Raw genomic sequence first — 24,898 nt, forward strand, 5'->3', positions numbered from 1 at the left:
ACTGGACACAGTACTCCAGATGAGGCCTCACCAATGTCGAATAGAGGGGGACGATCACGTCCCTCGATCTGCTCGCTATGCCCCTACTTATACATCCCAAAATGCCATTGGCCTTCTTGGCAACAAGGGCACACTGCTGACTCATATCCAGCTTCTCGTCCACTGTCACCCCTAGGTCCTTTTCTGCAGAACTGCTGCTTAGCCATTCGGTTCCTAGTCTGTAGCTGTGCATTGGGTTCTTCCGTCCTAAGTGCAGGACCCTGAACTTATCCTTATTGAACCTCATCAGATTTCTTTTGGCCCAATCCTCCAATATAATATAGTATAAGGAGGATTTGGCCCAATCCTCCTTATACTACAGATAGTCCCTTTGAATTAGTGAGATTGCTTGGGTGTTAGGGTCCACCAGCTAAAATCCATTTGCAGGATCAGGGAATGTAGTTGAAAAGTTGTGTCTAACTGGCAAAAGACCACATTCTAGTTAAATTGACATCAGTAGGAGTTTTACCACTGACTTCACTAAAACCAAGATTTGGCCCCAAGAACACTGGTTCATTTGCCATTCACTTCTCGAGGCTGAGCTTCAAATTCTGACCCAGATCATCCATGACAGTATCTGATTCTAGTCTCCATGTGTCCACATCAGAGTTGCCACACAAATTATTATAATAGTTTCCTAGACTGGAACAGCGGATGGTGTTGTTGGTTGGAGTCGAATGGTGCTGGCAGAACTGCGTAGGAAAGTTTACAAAGCACAGGCCTGGCTTTAGTAGGGCAGTCTGACTTTCCTAGAACGCTCTAAAATTAAAAGAACAGAAAAATGCCATAGAAAGTATTTGTTGCCCTTGCAGCTTCCATTTTGATTCTTCTGATACATTCACCTTTGAATTCTTAAAGTTCCCAAACTGAATAGAATAAATAAATCATTCTAATTCAATTGGAGTAGATAGAGATTTTAAGATGGTTTCAGAGAAAACCAAAAGTCAAAATCACAGCTGAACTCCACAAACATGTTAAGTGCCGTACTTGTAAATATAACTCAACTCAACCAAGAAAAGAACCTCAGCATAAATGTCAAAAAGATTTCAGCTTTGATTTGTATTAACTTGAGACATTAAAGAGAATTAAAAAAACCTGATGCTACATTGTAACTGTAAAAGTAGTACACTGTGTTCTTATTGCGATGCAGACAGCATAATGTCAGTGCCCTTCCTCCTCCCACCGTTTCCTGCCAGATAAGAGATTTTTCAATTTATTCTCTGTGTTTCATTAAAAATGAGGGCTATTTAGTTTAGCTTCTCTTGTCAGACATGTTTACAGAACAAGAAATCATGAGGGCCAGAGCAGGTCTCTCCCCATAGTTTAGATATAAAGCACGCTTTGGCATCAGCCCATGGAAGTTAACCTGATAACTGCTTCTGCAATACTAGCAATAGAAGTAAGTATTTTGGGAGTAAGTAGTAACACAGTTTAAATTCCATTCAAGGTGTTTTTCTTCCATCAAGCTCGTTACCGCCTCTTAGAGAGGTCGATTGACTACAATGATGGAAAGAACCCTTCTGGCATAGCTGTCGCTGTGCTGCTATGTTTCAGAGTAGCAGCCGTGTTAGTCTGTATTCGCAAAAAGAAGAGGAGTACGTGTGGCACCTTAGAGACTAACCGATTTATTTGAGCATGAGCTTTCGTGAGCTACGGCTCACTTCATCGGATGCATCCCGTGCTATACAAGAGCTATAGCGCTTGTAGCATAGGCATAGCTTGGTATTACAGCTACTCCCGATGAAGTCAGTGGAAGCAGAGGTAGCCAGTGCTGTGCACTCCTGAAAATCCCACCCCAGAGGCTCCATTCACTGCAGTTCAGCTATGCACACACAAGACACTGAACTGTAATTTGCTGAGGTTCCAGTGGGACTGTAGGTAGGTAGCATGATTCTCAAATTTTATTCGAGTGCTTCAGTCCCTATGAGAACACAATATGCTACCAACAAAACGGTCATACGGACAATTTTTCCCCACCAGTTCTAGTCACTGTGCTACATGCCAGGGTCACTCAGCTGGAAAAGGACCGCAGGCCAATCATTGCTGAGATAAAGGAGAATTAGAGGGACAAGGTGGATGAGGTAATATCTCTTTTTGAACCAACTTCTGTTTGAGAGAGACAAGCTTTCGAGCTTCCACAGAGCTCTTCTTCAGGTCTGGGAAATGTACTCAGTGTCACAGCTAAATAAAAGGTGGAACAGATTGCTTAGCGTAAGTAATTAATGCATATTTCAAGGAACTATCCAAGGTGAAGTGGTCAGTTAACATCTCTGCAGTCCTAAGGAGGAAAGGAGAAAAAATAGGCTGGGGGAGGATTCAGTGAGTTTTAGATTGTTTTAAGAAGCCATAAATCCAGCGTCTCTGTTCAGGCCCTGATTTTTAGTGTCTGGGAAAGCTAGCTCCTAGGCTTGTCTTTTGAAGATGTAGCGCAGGATTCTTTGAGGACACTGAATCTCTTTGAGGCTACTGCAATAAAAATAATATTGATAAAAATGGTCTACTTGTTCCTAAATCAGTCTTAAAGTTGCAGAAATTAAAAGAAGTTTAGAAATGTTTAATTTGGAAAAGAAAAGCCTCAGAGGAGATAACACAGAGGCATATAAAATAATGAATGGTAGAGAGAAAATTATTTGGATGCTACCAGACACCCTTTCCATAAAATCAGAAGAGGGTACTTCAGAATAAAAGGCAACTGGCTTAAAATGTTTAAATAGAACTTGCAATAGACTGTGCCATTAATATAGAGCCCCGAATTCCCCTGATGAAATGTTCAACAATCATCTTGACAAACTCAGGTCTATATTCTAAGCTTCCTTGTGGCAGGGACTGTTTTTATCTGTGTACTGTAGAGCGCTGAGCAACTTCATAATCAAATAAATAGTAGCCGCTCCAGCAGATATTTATCTTTGCTCCATGCCAATAAGATACTCCAGCTTCTGCTAGCTGGAGATCATACTGAGCTGCTGAGTTTAAAGTGTCTGAACTTGTTCACTAAAGCCCTTATTCAGGAAATTTTCCCTCTTCAGGAACAGTGCTTAAGTATGTGCTTAAGTCCCAGTGAGGTTTAATTAATTAAAGGGGAAGAAACTGTACAACAATAGATTGTGGGAACATTCATATCCACAACAAACATCTTTAGTGTGGAGATATTTTTGTTGTAAGATGCTCTTTACTCAAGAGTATTTTTCAATGGCATTTGGTTCCATCTGAGAAGCTGAAAACCTGAAGCACCAATGAAGGAAGGGGGATTTCTTGTATCAAGGGTAGGAGAGAAATGTTTCACACAGCAAACTCCTTTCAGATGATGTATCCTTTTAGTTAGACAACATTTCAGGCATTTCTCAAATTAATCATCATTCATTGTTAAAACACATCAAAGACAATTTACCTGCTTTCGGAATTTCATCCAGGTGCAAGTTAAAGGTGGCGTTCCTACTACTTTGCAAAACAGTTCCACTGATTCACCAGCACGGACTTTTCTGTCTTCTGGGAACTGAATGATCTGAGGGGGAAGAACTGAGAAAAAAACCCATCTCTTTAGAGAATTATATTTTCTATTTTCCTGAACAGTTGAGTGAGTACATATTTGGGGTCAGGAAGGAATTCCCTCCCCCCCCGACCCAGGTCAGATTGGCAGAGACCCTGGGGGTTTTTTTGCTTTCCTCTGCAGCATGGGGCACAGGTCACTTGCTGGTTTGAACTACAGGAAATGGTGGATTCTCTGTAACTTGAAGTCTTTACATCGTAAGTTGAGGACTTCAGTAACTCAGCCAGAGGTTATGGGTCTATTGTAGGAGTGGGTGGGCGAGGTTCTGTTGGTTGCAATGCGCAAAAGGTCAGATTAGATGATCACAATGGTCCCTTCTGGCCTTAAAGTCTGTGAGCTAAAGGAGTAACTGGCAGCAATAGCACATTGTTATCCTCTTGTAGATCAGCCACTAGAAGGAGATAAGACACACACTTTGCCAATGGGTGTCACAGTTATTTTCTGACAGCAGAGGAATGTAGAAATTTGGGACTCCTTGGTTCAATTCCAGATTTTGGAGGGGAAGGGGCTTTAGTGGTTACGGACCTTTCTGGCACTGTACTCCCATCTCCTGCCAATCTTTTCTCCTCAGCTTCTATCCTCTGGCTCCCATCCTCCACCCCCATGCCTCACTTCTTGACTTCTGAATTCAATTGCTTCCTCTTTTGCCTCCTCACTGCCTGGGCACCAGTCAGCACTGCGCTCAGGGCACAGGAGAGATGGACTTCCTGCTCTGAGTTCTGGTGCCCAGCAGCCCCTGGCTGACCTGTTTTGGATGAAAATTCAGACTGGACCATGGCAAACATCAGCTTCAACGGTTAACGTTTGCCCAAGTTATAAACATCTGAACACAGGGTCCTTTAACAGAAACTGATGAGCAACCTTAAGTTTAGGTGGAGCTACTAGAGATGGGGAACATGGTGCTTTTGAAATTCTCCCCCTAGAACATCAAACCTACCATTTAATCAGAAGAAAACATGAAGCAGGCAAACAATTGTTTCATGGTAGGAGTGACCTTTTCTTGGAAATCCTATTGCATTACTGCCTATGCTTACAATGCAACAAAATGCAGCCGTTTACCTGCCTTTGGGGGGGTCTTTGGAGCTGGTTTCTTTTTCACTGTTGCTTCACCTAGTAAAAAATAATAAAAAAATTAAATAGTTCATTAGCAGGTGAGTTTTGGGAGGTACAAATTTAATTATACAAATAGTCACATTCCTGGCAGTATTGTTGTTGAGCTCACTCCAGCACAAAAATCTACGTTACACTTGTATTGCTTCTCGAAAGCACTTTCAAGGAGTCTGACCTGATCCTTAGAATACACACATTTATGACTGGGATTTTCAAAGGTGCCTAAGGCAGTTTGGCATCCCTGTTCCTATGAGATTTGTGCTCATCTGCGTTGAGTACCCACCATATTTGGTTTTGGCCCAGACAAATGGCTGAGATCCACCACATGCTGGATATCACCACATATTTTCAATATGCAAATTGCTGAATAGTTTAGAGAAAACCCTAACTAAAACTAGGTAATTGATTTTCTATTTCTTATTTGCTCCTCACGTGCTGATATAGAAATGGCATATACAGGAACGGAACACAAGTATTTTTCATTGCTTTTGTGAATGGAGACAGCTTTTGCCATTTTCCAAGATGCCGGGAATCTCACCATTGTTAAAAATATGGACTGGCATTTTAAACCTAGCTGCCTACATTTAGGTTCCTAAATCCATTTGTATGCTAGACAGGGGCTGCAGCTCTCATTGATTTCAGTAGAAACTGGGGTTTCTCCACATTTTCAAATATTAGACTACATCTGTTTAGGAGCTTAAATACACATACAGCAGCCGAACCTATGTTTGAAACCTTTGGTTCATTATTTTTGAAAAATGTGATGGGAGATCAAATTGTAAAAACACATTCTCTCTCTCTCATTTAAATCTCCCCTTTAAACAGATACTGAACATTCTGTACCTGCAAGTATTGCCCTCAGTCTTTATAAAAAGCCTTTTTCTTGAAGCTGTGGAACATTTAATTAGAACTGCAGTCGTTTTATTGTTCTGAGCTCTGAAAACAGTAATGTATATAGCAAACAAAATACAGTTTTTACAGCATTTGCTCATGTTACTGATGTAACTCACTGCTCACTCTGTGTTACATATCCATTCTATACCTGGTCCATGCAGGATATGAGTCTGCTACAGCTGCTAAATACAGGGCTGTGATGGGCTGGATCACAGAAACCCCCTGGGAGTTGCCACCTGATGTGCCAAGACTATTTCTGCTCCTGCTTTCCTACCCTGTCAGCTTAGGACTTCAGTGCCCTGCCTGGTTTGAGCCAGACCCACTAGCCTGCTGCAAACCCAGACCCAGGTCTGAATCACATCCCACAAACTGCAAGCTTAACTGAGAGCAGCTTACAGAAGTGTGCCTGTCTTTAACACTCAGATGCCCAATTCCCAATGGGTCCAAACTCTAAATAAATCCGTTTTACGCTGTATATATCTTTTATAAGGTAAACTCATAAATTGTTCGCTCTCTAACACTGATAGAGAGGTATGCACAGCTGTTTGCCCCCCCACCCCCAGGTATTAATACATACTCTGGGTTAATTAATAAGTAAAAAGTGATTTTATTAAATACAGAAAGTCGGATTTAAGAGGTTCCAAGTAGTAACAGACAGAACGAAGTGAATTACCAAGCAAAATAAAATAACAAAAGCAAATCTAAGTCTAATACAATAATAAAACTGAATACAGATAAAAACCTCACCAGTTCCAGTAAGCTTTCTTTTACAGACTAGTCTCCTTCTAGTCTGGGTCCAGCAATCACTCACACCCCCTGTCGATACTGTCCTTTGTTTCAGTTTCTTTCAGGTATCTTTGTGGGTGGAGAGGCTCTCTCTTTAGCCAGCTGAAGACAAAATGGAGGGGTCTCCCAGGAGTTTAAATAGACTTCCTCTTGTGGGTGGAGACCCCCTCCTCTCTCCTATGCAAAGTCCAGCTACAAAATGGAGTTTTGGAGTCACCTGGGCAAGTCACATGTCCATGCATGACTGAGTTCCTTACCAGCCAAGCCACATTCCTGGGAAAGCCTAGATGTGGATTGGCATCTCCAAGTTCATTGTTGGCTTAAGGGCTTCTTGACTGGGCACTTACTGAGAATAGTCTTTTCTCAGGAAGCTGACCAACTGCTTCACTAAAACCTACTCAGAATCAAACAAGTATGCTGCCAATATTCATAACTTCAAATACAAAAATGATAAAAATAGGATTAATAGATTCAGTAGATTACAACCTTTACAGAGATGTGTTATATGGCATATGTAGCATAAAACACATTCTAGTTAGTCATATATACATTCATAAGTATATTTCCATAAAGCTTTATGGGGGGAACACCGTTACACAGGTCTTGGTTTTTTACTCAAATGGTGGAAACTCAGCTTCTAGCTATGGTGTTCCCCAGTTCAATCCCTAGTATTAGCAGAGATGGAAGTTCTCACTTATCACTTTAGATTGTTTCAGTAGAAAGAATTTTATAATTTAGTTTTCAGCATCAATGCTTTTTCTCTTTATTTTTTTGAATATTTTGCAAATTTTGGACAATGAAACTGGTCAATATCACTTTTCGTTTATAAAAAAGTTTAACTTCCCCCTCAAAAATATTATGTTTAATTTTCACATGCACTCCATGTATTGGTTTTGGTTGGGACCAGAAGTACTGTGATACACAGAAAGTCTATTCTCATAATACTCACAGCTGAGTCACAAAACAGGAAGTATTGTATATCCCATAAGAAACCCTGTTCCTTAGAGACTTATTTAGCTGGTTATTGGTTCACTTTGGTATCTACCTTTGGGGTGCTTACCCTAACATAACTGAATCACCAGAGCATTTCATATTCACCCATTTCACTACGTACTCCACAAGGACCCACTCCTGTTTAACTGTAGACATGTACAGTATTGTTGTAGCTGTGTCGGTCCCAGGACATTAGAGAGACAAGGCTGAGGGGGTGAGGTAATATCTTACACAGAGCTCGTCTTCAGGTCACCTGTCTCTCTCACCAACAGAACTTGGTCCCATAAAAGATATTACCTCACTCCCTTGTCTCGTTAACTGTAGACATATACTTTTAGAAATACAACTCCTTAAAGAGGACTATCACTTTTTGGGTCATCAGCCTAGTTACCTCTGGGTCTTGTACAGCATCAGTGCTCTAAGGATGGTCATTTACCTACATCAGGTAAATACCCTCCAACCCACACCTTTCCCCAAATCTGTATGAGTAAAACAAAAAGAGTGAGATTCTATGTGTAACTGTTCAACTATGTTTGCCATTGGCCTGATTCTGCAATGCTTACCCATGTTGAATAGCCTCTGTTCCCGTGAGCAGTCCCACTATCAATTGCACATACTTATGTGAGTAGATGCTAGTCATTAATGGTTGTGGAATCTTGCCTTCTATTTGTATTGTAAACCCCAAAGTGGTGTTTGATTCTGCCCTCACTGAAGTTAATGCAAGTTTTACAAATGACTTCTAGAGGAGTGGATTGTGTCCTTTGTTATTTGTTTAGCTCAACTCCATTACTGTATAGTGCCATGTACATTTATTAAACTATATTGGCTTATACTAGGTATGTATTATTCTTTTTCTGCACTGCACATCAGATTCTCCCTGTCCCCTAAGAGTATTCTAAATTGAGAGTGAAATTAATATTGACTGTCCTCCAAGAACAATAAAGGCTTTAAGTGCTACTTAAAGCTGTGAAAGTGACTACTTATTGTAGTAAGTCTCACATGAATGACATTAAGGGACATCGGTGAACATGAATGAGCACAATTTGCCAAATACTTTCCTGGGTTGAAGGTTCAATGGCCAACTTTTAGAAACTCCAGTGCAGGACAAGTAATAGGAAAGGCACGAGGTTCTGATCTAACATGATCTATGCTAAACTCTGTCTGATACATTCAAATAGTCACAACATAAACTATATACATGCTGCTATATCCCAGCTAACAGGCAAGGCAATGAGTGGAGTCATTTGTATCTCCGAATTCTCTTGTTTTTGTAAGATTCAGTCTGAGTACATCTCACCAGATTTTTTTCCTGGTTACCTACGTTTCAATCTCTAGCTTTCCACATTCATGTACTTTCAAGGAGATATATACAATAAACACACACACACGAGTGTATGTATATACATATTTATACACATCTATCACTTCCCTCTGCCTACTACCTACCAGCCACTCAGTTCATAAAACAAGAGAGCCACATCATTCCACATTATTCATTCATTCACAAATTAACCCAGTGATAGTTACTTCATCAATGGAAATGCCCAGCGTGTATATATATGTGAAGATGTACAATGAACCACCACCTGTGAAATTTACACTGCAAGTGAAACTAATACACAGTGCTTAACCCTGTGAGAATTAAGGGCCAGGCTCAGGCAGTTTAAAAGACTCTCGCATCAGTGAGGATTTCCGTACCAGCTGAGCAGAGAACATAAACCTATCACTTCACTCAGCTGGGATTGCTGCTTTTAGTATAACACAGAGATGCTGAAAAAATCCTGAGCATTACTTGTACTTAACAGTAGATGTGCAGACTGCCACTGCACTTCATCAAAAGAACGCAGACTGGGTAGGGGTAGCGAGAAGGTCTGACTGATGATCCTGATCTTATTTTACAGCCACAAATAGCCCTGGGCAGGAAGAAAAAGCTGGGGCAATTTGGGAGGAGTGTATGCATATATTACAGAGCTTATATCTGTTCTCACTAACAGAATTTACTTCATTGTTCTTGGACCTCACCCTGAAAACTCCAGCTCCCACTGTATGTCTCCTGCAAAGGGCATAACCAAATTTCTCTCATTAGCTGCTGGAGACAGTTCCAAAAAAGAAAGCTAATAACATTAACCAAGTTGACAAGGTCAAAATGATTGTTTTCATTAAAATATTTGAGATTCTTGGAAAATGGTAGTTATTTGGTTCAAGGATGCGTCAGCTGTTTAGAAAAGACAACATGTCTCTCTTCTGATATTTACATTTGCATTGAAAGGGGCTGAAGCTGAACACCAGCTTACAGGAGACAAAAGGACACAATATTCTCTCCCTAAATGAATCAGCCTCCCAGAAATGACATAATGTAAACAGCACCAGGCTGGTATTTACATAACTTTATAGACAGATTTGCCTGTTAGGGAGTTTGTTTGAGCCAGCCGGAGGATATACATTGAAAGGGAAAGATTCCTCTGTGGGATGATATCTGTGGAACATTTGGTTGGTCTGTTTCCCCGGCCGCAATGTTAAATTCATGGGAGCAGAGATGCTCAGAAGCCTTTCTTTCTTTGTTGTTTCCCTTTTTTGGAATTCTACTAAAAATAGTCAGAGTCCCCTCTCCCGGAAACTGCTCTCTGTACAGCCTGAGCCCTCATAAAATATCAAAGGAAAAGCGAATGTAACTACAGCATGGACACTTGGTTGTCCAGGTGAAGCCTGTCCTTCACTTTGACCCCAATTCAAGAAAACATCCTTATTTAGGACAGCACTTCCAGGGCGTGCTTAACTCCCACTGATTTAATGGGCCTTAAGCACATGCCTAAAGTTAAGCACGTGCTTAAGAGCTGCCCTAAATAGGGATGGACTTCAGCACATGCTGGAAGAGTACAGTTAGTACCCTTGCCATGTGTTTGTATTGTGATCGTATGCATCCAAACAGCAGAGTAAGGCAGTGTAAGGCACATCTCCTCGCACAGCTGCGCAGGACGTAATCCAGTCGTGGCTCAGGGTGAGGAAGGACCAGGGGCTACAGGCTTGAGACTCTCCACACCATGAGCAAACAGGTGTGGTGAGATGTGAGCATGGATCCTTGCACCTCCCCCCTTTATGATTCCTTAAAGGCACAATGCCTTCCCCAGGGCTCCTCTTGGAGCAGCACAGGGTAGCCCTAAATACGTAAGTCTTCACCTCCCCTTGGCCAGCACAGGGATTAATATCTGGGGATCGTGTTCTCCCTGAAATAAAGGAAATGAGCAAAAGGTAACCTGGGTAGGAAACTTCTCTAGCCATTAGGAGTAAAAGGCTCTTTTGGTCAGTCTCATATTCCCCTTTGAGATACCTTGGGAATCTGCTATGCTACAGTTTCAATCTACAATGGACACATAAATTGCATTTAGCACTGATAGATGCTAAAGAAACTGCATTAACAAGTGAAAAAAATGTTACTCAGTAGGACACTGGAATTGCCCATAGCAGCCTTGAGACCAGACCCAATTGTGCTAGGCACTATACAACATATAGTAGGAAACAGTCCCTGTCTTCAAGAACAGACAATCCTGGGAACTGAATATACATCTTCTAAGTCCCAGTCCCATGACTAGCCAAAAGATCATTGTTCCTTCCTTGGGCCAGATTTTTCCTGGTGTAATTCCACTGACCTTTCATATTAAAAATGCCATCTATGGTCCCTATTATACATTAGCAATTATGCATAACAGTAAAGAACAGAAGACAAAGCACAAGAAATGAAAGCATTGACAGAGACACTCCCTACCAAATTAAGCAAAGTTATGGGGATGAAAACTGGTATAATCAACTAGAGAAAGTGGCATGGAACACCTGGTATCTAATAGCTGGCCTTCTACCTTTTCACCAATCAGCAACAAATACATTCAAATGGAAACATTACAACACTTTTATCTCTTAAAATACAAAAGGTTGAACAACCTTCTCTATCTCCTACATCAAACATGCAAGAACATCACATTTTAAAATACAAAAATATACAGAGATATCAAATAAGAGACAGAACTCAAAAAGCAAGCATTATGACCATCATCTTGGCTGACACACCAGGAACCTCCTGACCTAACAATATAAGCAGCTAATAGTTTAAGCTAAAGACCCAAGCCTCTCTAGGTTGGGCTGTAAGAGATTCATATCCTCTGTGGTCTGGTGACAGATAGATGCTTATAACACCCAGTCACCACTGAAGAACGTGGAGTATAAGATTAGACTATAATGTGGTGTCCTCTGGTACTGTAATTTATTGCTGATCCATGACACATAGATATAAGAACATACATAAATAGCTGGAAAGGAAAGTACAGCAGCGACAAGAGAACCTGCCCAATAGTCCGGAAACAGTAGTGAAGGGTTGAAAACTAAACAGTTCCAGGTTCACAATTTCTCAAGCAGCGATTTTCTCACAACCTTTGGAGACAAATACTTATTAACTTAGTAATCAAAGAGTTAAATTTGGTGACAAACAGAAGCTAGACAGAATAACTCATTTGCCATCCAGGCCAGAGATTTGTGGGTAACATATTTTTCATTCTGCAGAGTCTAGAATAGCTTTTATTTTCTCATTAAAAATGACCAGCTGGTTCAATGGAAAATCCCATATTTAGCTTCTAAATCATTTAAAGACAGATCCATCATTATTTTTTTCACCAGCCTCCCTTAAGAAATCTGGGGAAATTCACATAGACTTTCCCAGGGAAGAGAGAAGACACACTGACACACTCCAAGCCTCCTTTATTCAGAAGATTAAATATAGTAGGAGACATTATTTTCTTAACAGCCATGGTAGATGAGAAGACTGGTTCAAAAGAGCTTTGATAGGACACAGGCTGTTCCTACAACACATTAAACCAAGGCTAGTAAGTATATAGAAACCTAGCATGAAATAGAAATATAGGCTCCTCAGATCTGACCCTACACCACTGAAATCAATGGGAATTTTACCACTGATTTGAGTGGGAGCAAGGTTGAGAAGTCGGGCTCTTGTAGTTTTCATGTTCCTCACATACCATGAGGTTGTGAGCACTTACAACCCTCATTGCCTTCAATTACGTAAGATCTGGAGCTAAGATGCCATGGCCAAGCTGCAGAATTAGGTGCCTAAAGCCAAATTCTTGAGTGGATATTTAGACTCCTAAGTATATGGGCTTGATTTTCAAAAATGCAGAGCATTCAGCTGCTCTGAGGGACTTCAGTGAGAGTGGCTGGGTATTCAGCACTTAAGGAGTCTAAGAATGGATTTAGGAGCCCAGCTTTATGCTCCTGTTTTTGAAAACCTAGTCTGTCTTATGTTTCTGTTACATACTAGAGTTCTCAAATGCTTACTAGATTATTTCAGTGGAAATTTACAGTGTGTGGCATCTCTCTGGTTCAGTCCTATGTTGCAAAAAACATATTTCTCATTTCTCTCCATTTAAGACAATTAATAGAAGTCACTCCTCTTCTGGCAACATGCAGTTATGTAGGATGAACTGTAAGCAAAGCCCATGGAAAATACTGTTCTTTGCCAATGTTCACTCAGTTAGAAAATGTCACTATGGCATAAACTGTAAAGTAACCTGGCAGGAATTCAAGTAGCATACCTGGCATAAGTTAGATGGTGGTGAACTAGGCACCAAGGAGGAATAATTTACACAATAGGTGACTATTTCTCTATGGCTTTATATATACATGAACTGGATTCTCTATTGTAAATGAAGGCACCAATTAAAAATTCAACAAGCTGAGTCTCTTATGCACTTTTATTTCAGCTAGTTTACATTCGACTAATTCTCATTTTCACAAAACCCAGGTGTGCCCAATTGAAACTTCTGCTCCAAATGCCCCGAGCTTTGGGGAAGCTCAGGTCCAGATCCGAATGCTACAGCTCAAGAGTCCTCTTCATTGTGTATATTAAGGAAACAGATTTCAGCTGCACTTGGGAACAAATCCAGTCCCGCTATCTATGGGGAAAGAGGCTTTCTGACCAATGAACTGGTTATTCCAACGTACAAGATACGGTGCTGAATGCTTTGCAGTTACTGCCCAGAACACAGCCCTGCTTTTGGAAACACATGGCAGCATGGCTACATGGCAGCATGCAATGGGTGGGGCACGAACATCCTGGGAAAGGGGGTGGAGCAAGGGAAGCAGCTTGGAGTTGCTTGATTGGAGCCTTAAAATGTTCCCCACTCCCTTGGGGAGTGACAACAATCCTCATTGCAACAGAATCGTCCTCTTCTCCATCCCTTGCTGTATCTGCACAGTGCCTGGGGCCAGTTACTTGAACAGGGCATGGGATTTGCTCTTTAGGGTAAAAATTCTGCATCCATTTCTGATGCACAGTTCTCTGCTAACACATTTTGCATTCCCTAAACACACAGATCTCCCACTGCTGCTAGGAGGAAATCACTGCCTTTTGGAACAGCAAAATACTGGGTTTGATATTTTTCCTGCATAATTTTGTCCTAACCTAGGGGTATCTGATTTCCCAGATGCAGTTAGTTTCTTCATCCTCACAAGAAGAAGAAAGAATCATTGACTGTAACTGGGCAACTTTTATGTAGAAGTAAAAGAGCTTGAAAGAGTGACACAGCAAATGGATGTGGAAGCACTTCATTTCATAAAGGAGAAATATGCATTAGTGGCCATGGTTTGTACTTACACTACAGTAATAACTCACAAAAGTTGTCATTCCATCTTGACAAGGAATAGATAACAGTGTGTAAACTGAAGTGTTTTATGATTTGATTATATACCTCCCAAACCAGACACGTCAAGTCTGGCTCTTTAATGTGACGTTTACCTAAAATGGCTCCTACAGACTTGGATTCTCAGACAAGGTTTTTTTATTGAAGAGCGACTAACAGAACTATGTGCTAATCACTTGGTCATTGACTGCTGATTTTTCTACAGCAATTAAAATGCTCTGAATCCTCTCTGCTCTGGAGATAAATATGTAACATGATAAAGAACCCCTGACACATTTATATTTATGACATAGTCTTCCAGTCATGCCTCTGCTCAGCATTCCATCCATGCAACAGTGATGCTGAGAAATCAGATCTGGTAAGATAAGGCCAGAGCCTTCCAGAGGATTTGTTCTGGATAGTGTCGTGATGACATTTTATTAACAACTGTCAGCAAAAGAAAGCATAACATTTGTTTGACCTGAAATCAAACAGATTTCATGTAGTAGCAGGTATAAAGATTTATTTCAGCAGGATACCTAATACTTTTAAATGCTGTAGTTCCTGTTCCTGGGCCTGTTCCTTTCCAAATAAATAAATAAAATCAATACACAAGATATTTTCTCTGACACAGTACAATGCATTTTTCACTGAGCGGAGGGAGAAGTTGCACCTGATCTGATTAATCTCTGTGTTAAAACATCCCTTCAACATGTATTGTGTAAGTGGGAGTTGTAATACGTGCAGTTGAGATGGGAGAATCCAATACAACCTAATGGCATTTACTCCATCTGCTGACAAGAGTTAGGCACCATTCCTTAATATTTAGATTAAAGCAGTGTACTGAAATATGTCTACAGAATATAGCAGGCATTTATTTCAAGACACTCACAAGTGTGTCATTCTTCTCTTACATCTCAGTTTCGAAGGCGTTGAATTCTAGAAGACCATTTCAGAGTGAATCAGTGCCTGGATCACTGCATTACTCGTTGTGACCTGCATTCAGTTTGTTCCCACTCAACACAATGGATTTGTGTTGTTGCACTGTTAAGCCCTGGTTCAATCAGAAACCCTCTGCAACAGCTTCCAGCTGTTATCACGCACTTATTTTTGGTTGATTATTTTGGTAAAGAAACTAATTATTTTGGATACCCCTACGTAGGACACTTTAAAGGGGCCTCAATTTTAGAAAATACTGGCTACTCAACCTCTGAAAATCCATCCCTTTAAGGACAATTTGAGTTGAGTACCAAAAAATCACTAGTCAGCTTTGAAAATGATAGTCAAACTTATCTGCCTCAGTTTCCCACTCCATAACAGAGGACAACATTCATCTTGATAGGGCGGATGAGGATTAGTTAAAGTTCATAAAACACTGGAGATGTAGACCAAGATTTTCAAAGCCACACTGGAGATCTGGATGCCCAATTCCCATTAATTTTAATGGGAATTAGTTGTCCATATCTTTTTTGGTGGCTTCTCAATTGGTGGCCCACGCATTATCCACTGACAATGTGACTGCTCCAGCAGTGCAAGGAACTGTACATAAACTCTGCAAACTTCCTATTCTCCAGGGCCTTGTGTGCTTATTGACATGTGTGTGAAGTGAATGTAAATACATCACTATTCTGATCTGGTAGTATTTTACAGGTTAGCATTTTGTTCAGGTGCAAGTGACAAACCAAGGCTGGAGGCAGTGAAGAATCAAACCAAATGAGAAAATGGCTCTTGATTCAGGCGCAAAGGGAACCCATTACACTCTCTTTTTAAATCAAATGATGAAGTTGAGGGTGGCTGTTGACATTGGCCAATGGTAGCATTCTGGGGGAACAGCATATCATCAATATTAAAAATGTCATTGATTGCTTTGTCTACAGGGTTTTTTTCTGAAATACTGGGCAGGACTGAGGCAAGTCCTAGATCTTGGACCACTGTATTTTTCATTCCACAACTGCTGCTATGTTAGGAGAAGCAGAAGAACCTCCCATACACTCTTCAGCCCAGTGGTTAGGGTGCTCTCCTAGAACACAAGAGACCCAGGTTCAATTCTTCACTCTGCCTGATGTCCCCAAGGAATTTGAAGTTGGATCTCCCACACTGCAGGAGAGCATCCTATCACTGGGCTATCAGATATTTTGGTATGGGTCTGTCTCAATCTCTCCTGTTGAAGTTCTTCCACTTTTTATAAATAATTAGCCATTGGAACAGGGATGTGAACTTGGGTGTCCCTAGGCGAGTATCCTAACTACTAGGGTACAATGTCATGCTCACTCTCTTTCCCTGATCAAATGTCATTGCCTTCATGAATGACTATTCCCTGCCAGTATGAATGACAATTAATAGTCATTGAGCTAGGGATTCACTTATCAAAGCTAGTGGGACATTCGTTATGTTCAGATATAGACATTCACATAAAATTGGACCAACTAGTACATTTCCCTTTGAAATGAAGGTGTTTTTTTTTTAAATTAGTTTTCAATAAACTTGCAAATAAACCCACCATCAAACAATGAAAACAATACAGAGTTAATCCAAAAATACAGCTGCAGGCGGGGTACAGATAGTCTAGGACTGAGGAGGTGACACGGCCCGGAAGAGATCAGAGCACAACTTAACCTGTATTTAGACTGGGACCTCTTACTTTATTGGCATTCTTGAGGGACACTCACAGTTGTAATAGTGATCCTTTAACAAGGTACACACCCACACCCACACCCATCATTAAGTCCATTGTCTTTCAGATGGAAATGATTCTTACTAGTATATTATCTGAGCGGGATTTCAGCTTATGTCTGAGATGGTAAACACGACCGAATTGGTTTTGTATATTAAGTACGTCACCACAGAGGAACATAAACAGGAATGTCAGGAAGATGAGTACACACCCCTTGAGAGACTTAAGGCTGAGATGTTCAAAGCTGCCAAAGGGATCTGACCCTCCAATTCCTTGTAAATTTCTTTTCTACTGAAGGTAAAGTATAAGCTGATTGTCCCTCTTCACACTTATTATTCCCTTTAAGGTCAGATACTCAGCTGGTGTAAATCAGTGTAGCTCCACAGAAGGCAATGGAGCGATGTGAACTTCCACCCAGATCAGGATTGAATACTAAGGGAAAGATTCTCAAGCTGTTGTGTTTGAGTCGATACAGCATAATGTGCAAGTCACCTTCAAAGAGGAACACGTGTATTTGTAGGCAGGGAGCAGCATTTACAGTACATTTTTAGGATTCATGCACAGTGTGTATCATGACAACACATTTTGAGGTTACATGGTAAACACAGCCTTGTTAAAAGAAAAGGAGGACTCCTTTTCTTTTTGCGGATACAGACTAACTCGGCTGCTACTCTAAAACAGCCTTGTTATGCATCAACAATCCAAAAGGTGCTATTCATTACTATACTTACAGTGCAGAATCAAATTGTATTGGGCAAGTCGACAGTAAGCTGTAAATAGTCCGTTTACCAGAAAAGCAGACTATTTTTTTAAACAGATGATTATATTATTTTGTGGCTCCATTAGAAACACGTTACACAAGGAAACATCTTAAAGAAGAGGACACAATTTTTCCATTTAAAGAGAATCTTCTCTCTACAGCTTCTTTAAGAGCTAGAGTATTAAATGATTTAGGTTCATTTCAGGGAGACATCTCTATGTTAGGAAATCATATGTTCTGCTGCTCTTCCTTTTAAATGCTGCAGTGCCACTTGGAATAAAATACTGTATATTACCACACTAGCTTTAATGTTTACTTAAAAAATCACTTTTCTCCTTAACCTTGCTGATATATGCAGAGATGCAAGTGTGTTGTTACTGCAAAGAAATGTAGTGCATCTTAATGACATCTTACTGGATGAGTGCACTATAAGGTGGGTAGAAAGCTGGCTAGATTGTCGGGCTCAACGCGTAGTGATCAATGGCTCCATGTCTAGTTGGCAGCCGGTGTCAAGTGGAGTGCCCCAGGGGTCGGTCCTGGGGCCGGTTTTGTTCAATATCTTCATAAATGATCTGGAGGATGGTGTGGATTGCACTCTCAGCAAATTTGCGGATGATACTAAACTGGGAGGAGTGGTAGATACGCTGGAGGGCAGGGATAGGATACAGAGGGACCTAGACAAATTGGAGGACTAGGCCAAAAGAAATCTGATGAGGTTCAATAAGGATAAGTGCAGGGTCCTGCACTTAGGACGGAAGAACCCAATGCACAGCTACAGACTAGGGACTGAATGGCTAGGCAGCAGTTCTGCGGAAAAGGACCTAGGGGTGACAGTGGACGAGAAGCTGGATATGAGTTTTGGGCCCCACACTACAAGAAGGATGTGGATAAATTGGAAAGAGTCCAGCGAAGGGCAACAAAAATGATTAGGGGTCTGGAACACATGACTTATGAGGAGAGGCTGAGGGAACTCGTATTGTTTAGTCTGCAGAAGAGAAGAACGAGGGGGGATTTGATAGCTGCTTTCAACTACCTGAGAGGTGGTTCCAGAGAGGATGGTTCTAGACTATTCTCAGTGGTAGAAGAGGACAGGACAAGGAGTAATGGTCTCAAGTTGCAGTGGGGGAGGTTTAGGTTGGATATTAGGAAAAACTTTTTCACTAGGAGGGTGGTGAAACACTGGAATGCGTTACCTAGGGAGGTGGTAGAATCTCCTTCCTTAGCGGTTTTTAAGGTCAGGCTTGACAAAGCCCTGGCTGGGATGATTTAATTGGGGATTGGTCCTGCTTTGAGCAGGGGGTTGGACTAGATGACCTCCTGAGGTCCCTTCCAACCCTGATATTCTATGATTCTATGATTCTATGACATACACTAGGAATTTTTCCAGGTTATGGCTAGTGACAACAGTCATTTCAATTAACACTCCAACAAACCGAACCTTATTAGCTTGAAACAAAAAGTGCACAAACCCCATAATCCAATTCATTCAAGTGGAGAAAAATAGAGCAGACTATGGTACAGATGACATTTTATTCAGGTTACAGGGCCACCTGCAGTACCCTCTCTTCTCCATACAAGAAATATACTGTGTCTTGAATCTGCAGTGACAGTAAACCACTTGAGAATTTCCAAGTTCCTTTTAGAAAGCAATCAGAAAGGAATCTGTGTGGTAAGTTTACTGCATCATGATGGGAACTGAAAACTGAGTGGGATGTGTCAAAAAGTGTTGCCTCTCCCTTCCATTCTCCCTAAGGCACAAACTCTCGATTCGCATGACCTGCATGGAAGGGTTAAAGAAACAACACAAGCTGTCTGCCTTCATTACTGTGCCTATACACAGGAAGTACCACTGAAGCTCAAGCACTCATGATTCCAATGAAAAGGAAGTTGTTAAATCACTACACCACTTACTCTCTGTTGCGAGTACAGGGGGAAGCGAGCTCTTTGACTTTTTGGTCTTCTTCTCAGCAGACTTTGGGGTCTTTGTAGGTGAGGGATCTGAAATTAAAAACAAAAGTAATAATAAAATATTCATCTTATTTAAGAACTGAGGGGGAGGGGAAGATATTCCCCTCATTCGTCATAAATTTGTTTTTGGTCTTCCTGCAAAGCTGGGGAAAACTGTTGGTTTGCACATTGTTTACACAGGATTTACTGCTCACAGTTGCTGGGGAATGCCAAGTTCCAAAGACAAGCGGGACAAACAAGGAAGGAAAGCTCTCTGCTGTTCAGAAGCAGCGGCACTCGATAAAGCTCATACCGTTAACTGCTCTGATTAACGGGGACACTACCAAGGATGACAGGCCTTCCTTAACCAATGAGAAGAAGGGGGGCTGCGCCTGAGCTGCTCTCTGCACAGCTCAGGATGGAAGGGCATAAAAGAGGCTTTTAACCAAAGAAACTCAGATCGCCTATAAATGGACTGACAGAATGCAGAGAGCTTAGAGAGGCAAATCCTCATAGGCCCAGCAACACTCTATACTAACTGCTCTAAAACCATTTTAGAAACCCAGTGGGCAGCAGGAGCAAAGAGGGATTAGACCCCAAAGCATCCCCAGTGCTCAGCTCCCTGCTGGTTCTCTGCTTGGGCTGTCTGTTGTGGGGATTAAGTTACGATTTTCACAGAAAGAATGCAGGGAGGAAGCAGGCAGCTATTTTTTGCAATTTAGTGAGGGATGAGGTTGGGAAAGAGCACATACGGAAAGAAGGAGGAAGTTTTACTGAAGGAATTTCCCTACCAGGGAAAGGACTTACCATCCACCAACACTTTGCAAGCACATTCAGCTCTCCCAGCTGCGTTCTCAGCTATGCATTGGTACTGGCCCACATCTTCAGGCAAGGCCTTGTCAATGGTGAGTGAGCACAGTGACCCTAACACAGAGGAAAGAGAGGTCAGAGGGACATTGCATTTTGCAAATTCTGAAAGCACAGCGTTGCTAGCAGGGATGGGGCAGAGTGGCTAAACTCTACTGGCAATACTGAGTTCCGTAGGAGATCACAGTTCCTTAAATGTTGTTGGTATCTCTACGCTAGAAGCTATGTTTCATTAAACTAAGAGGCCAATTTTCAAATTCACTGTAGTGATGAACACCTTATATATGAAGGCTGAAATACGTAAATTACTCTTGATTCTCAAAAGAGGACTGAAGCACCTAAAATGAACTTTCGGTAGAGATGCATGCGAGAGCCAGATACAAACCTATGTTAGTAGTAATAATTATTTGTATTACAGCAGCACGTAAAAGCCCCACCTGAGACTGGGGCCAGATTGTGCTAGGTGGTGTACAACCATATAACCAAGAAATGGTCCCTGCCCCAAAGAGCTTACAGTCTAAGACTACAGACAACAGGACTTCTGCAAATTGATCAGATGCAGGCTTTAGGTTTGGTCTCATCTCAGTACCCAAGGGTGAAAATGGGTAACCTAAAATAGGTGCCTAAACTTGAAAATGATACTGCAAAAGTCACTTTCATTTTGTTGGCATGGCTCAAAGAACAAGTGTAATGGTAGCTCTCAAAAAATAAAAAGGCCAATACATCAGCACTATCAAAGGTATCAGTGTAGCAAATGCATTCCTAGAGGAAAATGTGCAAGACTTGGTTTCAATTGGGTCACAGGGACAGAATGCAGGATTCCGCCTTAATTCTGTTGTGGCCATGGAATTCTAACCCAAGGGAACAAATTTCCTGTTTAAAACATGATATTTTCTGTGAACCAAGAGTCTGTTTCCAACAGGTAGAGGCTGTACCAATGACTTACTCAGTCCAACTCTGGGCACATCCTCCCTTTCCCCACAGTTTATATGCTGCTTTGATGCTTTTTGAGTGACTTAGCCCCCTTAAAGCAAAATCCAAACACAAGCAAGCAGCTTTCTCAGGTGAAAGAGAGGACTTGATTCTTTCCTTCCTCTCTCTTTGGATAGCACAGTCTGGGCCCCTAAACACACCTTGGTAGAAATTCTGTGCCTCCAGCCCAACAGTGCTTGATTGTCCAAGCCTCTTTTATACTCTATGTATCACTCCTGGAGTCTCATGTCCTACTTACTCTTAGGCCTCTCCAGCTCTCTTGGACCCTCTGACTACTGTACCATTCCCTAGCACCTCCTACTGGTCAGTCTCTCTTTCTCTGGGTTAAGTACTGACTGCCTCTTCTCCCAGCAGGCCTGCCTCTTGGTCACACACATCCCTATCATATGACTCTCATGATCTGAGAAGTAAACCAGTCACAGGTGAAACTGAGCCCAAACTCCCTTAAAAGTGGTCAACTCACCATGACAGGAGTATCAGAGAAGATTTACAGACTTCCCCCAGCGATACACAAAGATTTGGCTTCAGCTCTGACGCAACAACTGAACTCTTCATATAGAGAAAATCCCCCTTCTTAAAAGGGTATGTCATGATGTGAAGCAAAATGAAATGTAATGAGACTTCTCAATGCAATTGCTCTGTGAGACAAGCATGAGGAGGAGGACAGAATGAATTTTTTTTTGGACTCTCAGCTAGATTGGGGAAATGGACTAAAATACTATCTTCCCCCACCCCCCAGGAACAAAATGAAAATTATTTCTGCTGAGAGAGGCTGACCCTCTTAGTCACATAGTATATAGGCTCTGCCAGTCACAGGAAAAGAAATGAGTGTCTTCCCCCATATGATTTATCTCAAGAATCAGGTTTGAACTCAAAATGCAGCACAAACAGCAAATGGAGGAGAAGCATTAAAAGAATGCTCTTACAGGCTGCTTGCAATGACATACAACGTTCAAGGTAGTCTCTTCTAGTTCATAGACAGAGTCTGAGTGTATATTAAGACTAATTCCCAATAATTTAGAGAGGTCTACAACTTGCATCAAAAAGATAACATATTAGCACACAAAACCACCACAGGTAAAGGGTGGGAGGAGAAAGAGATGCACAAAGAGGTGAAGTGACTTGCCCAAGATCACACGAGTCTGTAGCAGAGCTGGGAACAGAATCCAGATCTTTTGACTCCCAGTCCAGTGCCCCATCCACTAGACCTCATTGCCTCTTTAATAAACTAAGTTACCTACTGTATACTGCAAATACTGTCCTGGAAAGTATTTTCTCATTTAGTGTCTAGGTCTTGGTCTGCCCTTTCTTTCCTTATAGAACTTAACATTGAATATTTATATGTCCTTAACTACAAAAACAAAAAAATCTGATTGGGTTCAACAGGGACAAAAACACAAACAATAAAACCCCAAACTTTCCAAAACGCCTGTGATCCGTGATCGAGGGCTATATTCAATTCCCTGGTCTAGGAGGCCAAATGTCTTTCAATGAAGTATTTGGTATTTCCTCTGCAAAAGCCCTTCTTGACCTCCTGCACAGAGATTGTTTTCTCATAGTTCTGAGAAAGCTCAGCCGGGTGATTCCAGCTGGGTATTTTGAATCTTGGCATCTCACAAATCCCTGCTGAGGGAACAACTTCACAATGAATTTTGTCCTGCTCAGATCTGTTCACAGTAATCAGCCAATTGATGACACCCCCTAAAGCTCACACATCAGCACTACTGAGAACACTGTCACTGAGGACAGTGCACATGCAAGAGAGCTCATACAAACGCTTTGGATGAGACATTTTCAGGGACTATAACTGGGACCTCTGTAATCGTGCTGTGGCAGGGTAAGGAAGATGTAAGCGGACAGTTTACAGGTGGTTCAAGTTTAAACACAAAACCCCTTTCCAGGGTTTTGGGCCTATTTCAGGATTTTGTGGTTTAACCAGAATACTGCAAACTTAGCAAAATACCTCCAGCTGCTGCATTGCTTCCATGAAGCTGTACAGTCAGCAAGCTCCAGAACACAAAACAAGTATACAAACCAACAAACAACACCGCTTGTATCAAATTGCTTGTCCTGACTTCTAGTCAGCGAAAGCCCTGACTCCTTATCTCCCATGGGAGTAATCTCAGATCAGATGATGAAGTTCTTACTAATCCATTAGTAACTAAGGAGGATGTTAAATATCATCCACTAGGGATAAACATTTTAAAATCAGCATGCCCAGATACAGGGCTGTCCCTAGCTATTCTGGGGCCCTACACAGCCCCCCTCTGTGGGTATGTGTGTGTGGGGGGAGCCCAGGCCTCCGCGGGGGCTGGGCCCAGGTCTTGGGGGACAGGGGGGAACCAGCCCCCAGCACTCACTGGCGGCATGGCTGGGGCTGCGTCCCTGCACTTCCCGCCACCGGTGAGTGTAGGCCTGGCCCTGCTGCACTCCTCAGGGACGGGAAGAGGTGAGGCTGGGGCGGAGCACGGGTGGGAAGAGGCGGGGTGGGGCGGAGCAGGGGCGGGGGCTTTGGGGAAGGGGTGGAGTGGTGGCAGGGCTGAGGCGGAGCAGGGGTGGGAAGAGGCGAGGCAGGGGTGGGGCAGGGGCTGGAGCAGCGCTCAGCTGCACAGGGCACTAGGAAATTTGGTGCCCCAAGTTTCCTGGTGCCTAACACAGCTGTGTACTTTGCGTATGGGTAAGGACAGCCCTGCCCAGATAACTTGCACCCAAAATCCTAAAAGAGCTGGCTGAGGAGATTGATGGAATGAGTATGTTCATTTTTAATAAATACTGGAATAGTGGGGAAATTCCAGAAGACTGGAAGAGTGCTAATACTGTGATAATATTAAAAAAGTACAAGTGGGATGACCTGCGTAAAACTCTGGGCAGGTTAGCCTAACATCAATACCAGGCACAATAATGGACAAACTGATAGGGGATTCAATTGACAAAGTACTGATAAAGGATAGGAATATAATTAACACCAGTCAACACGGTTGTATGAAAACTTGTTCTGATCAAACAAACCTAATTTCATTCTCTGAAGAGACTATAAGCATGGTAGATAAAAGTAATTGTGTAGATGTAATATACTTACACTTTTGTAAGGTGTTTAACTCAGTACCACATGAGATTCTTATTAAAAAGCTCTCTCTATAAAATATCAATAAACCACATGTTAAATGAATTAAGAACTGCTGGCTGACAGATCTCAAGTAATTGTTAATGAGGAATCATCATCATCGAATGGGGGTGTTTCTAGTTGGGTTCTGCAGGGGTTTGTACAAGGCTTGACACTATTCAACAGTTTCTGGAAGTAAATATAACATAACTGATGATAAAATTTGGAGCCTATGACTAAGGTCATTTTATTTTGTTGGAGGAATTGGAACCACAATATGATGGGGGTGGAAATCATAAAGCATTTGGGATGCTTTAGCAGAGCTGTGCCATGGTCATTTGAGATTCCACAGCTGCTTTTCTTCTGACCTTTTCTAGAGTGTTCAGATTTATGTAGTTGGTTTTTTCTCCTGCATACAGGTGTAGGTAGCTTGAGTGTCCCAGTTCATGATGATGTGTTTCCAGTCAGTTCCTGGAGGTTACACATTTTTTCAGCCTAAGATGTC

At 41.7% G+C, this 24,898-nt stretch overlaps 1 protein-coding gene across 6 annotated transcripts in view; it reads right to left on the reverse strand.

Annotated features, from left to right (window-relative positions):
- The window catches only part of MYLK (myosin light chain kinase), a 324,445-nt gene that overhangs the window by 60,033 nt on the left and 239,514 nt on the right, over nucleotides 1-24,898 (reverse strand). For all 6 annotated transcript variants that reach the window (XM_073305128.1, XM_073305130.1, XM_073305127.2 and 3 more), the window contains 4 exons: nucleotides 20,238-20,354; nucleotides 19,395-19,481; nucleotides 4,646-4,696; nucleotides 3,428-3,555 (listed from right to left, as the gene is read on the reverse strand). In XM_073305128.1, coding sequence (XP_073161229.1) covers nucleotides 3,428-3,555; nucleotides 4,646-4,696; nucleotides 19,395-19,481; nucleotides 20,238-20,354 — 383 coding nt within the window. The remainder of the gene's footprint in view (nucleotides 1-3,427; nucleotides 3,556-4,645; nucleotides 4,697-19,394; nucleotides 19,482-20,237; nucleotides 20,355-24,898) is intronic.

The sequence above is a fragment of the Lepidochelys kempii genome, chromosome 11 (genome assembly GCF_965140285.1).
Source record: "Lepidochelys kempii isolate rLepKem1 chromosome 11, rLepKem1.hap1, whole genome shotgun sequence".
Classification (NCBI taxonomy): domain Eukaryota; kingdom Metazoa; phylum Chordata; order Testudines; family Cheloniidae; genus Lepidochelys; species Lepidochelys kempii.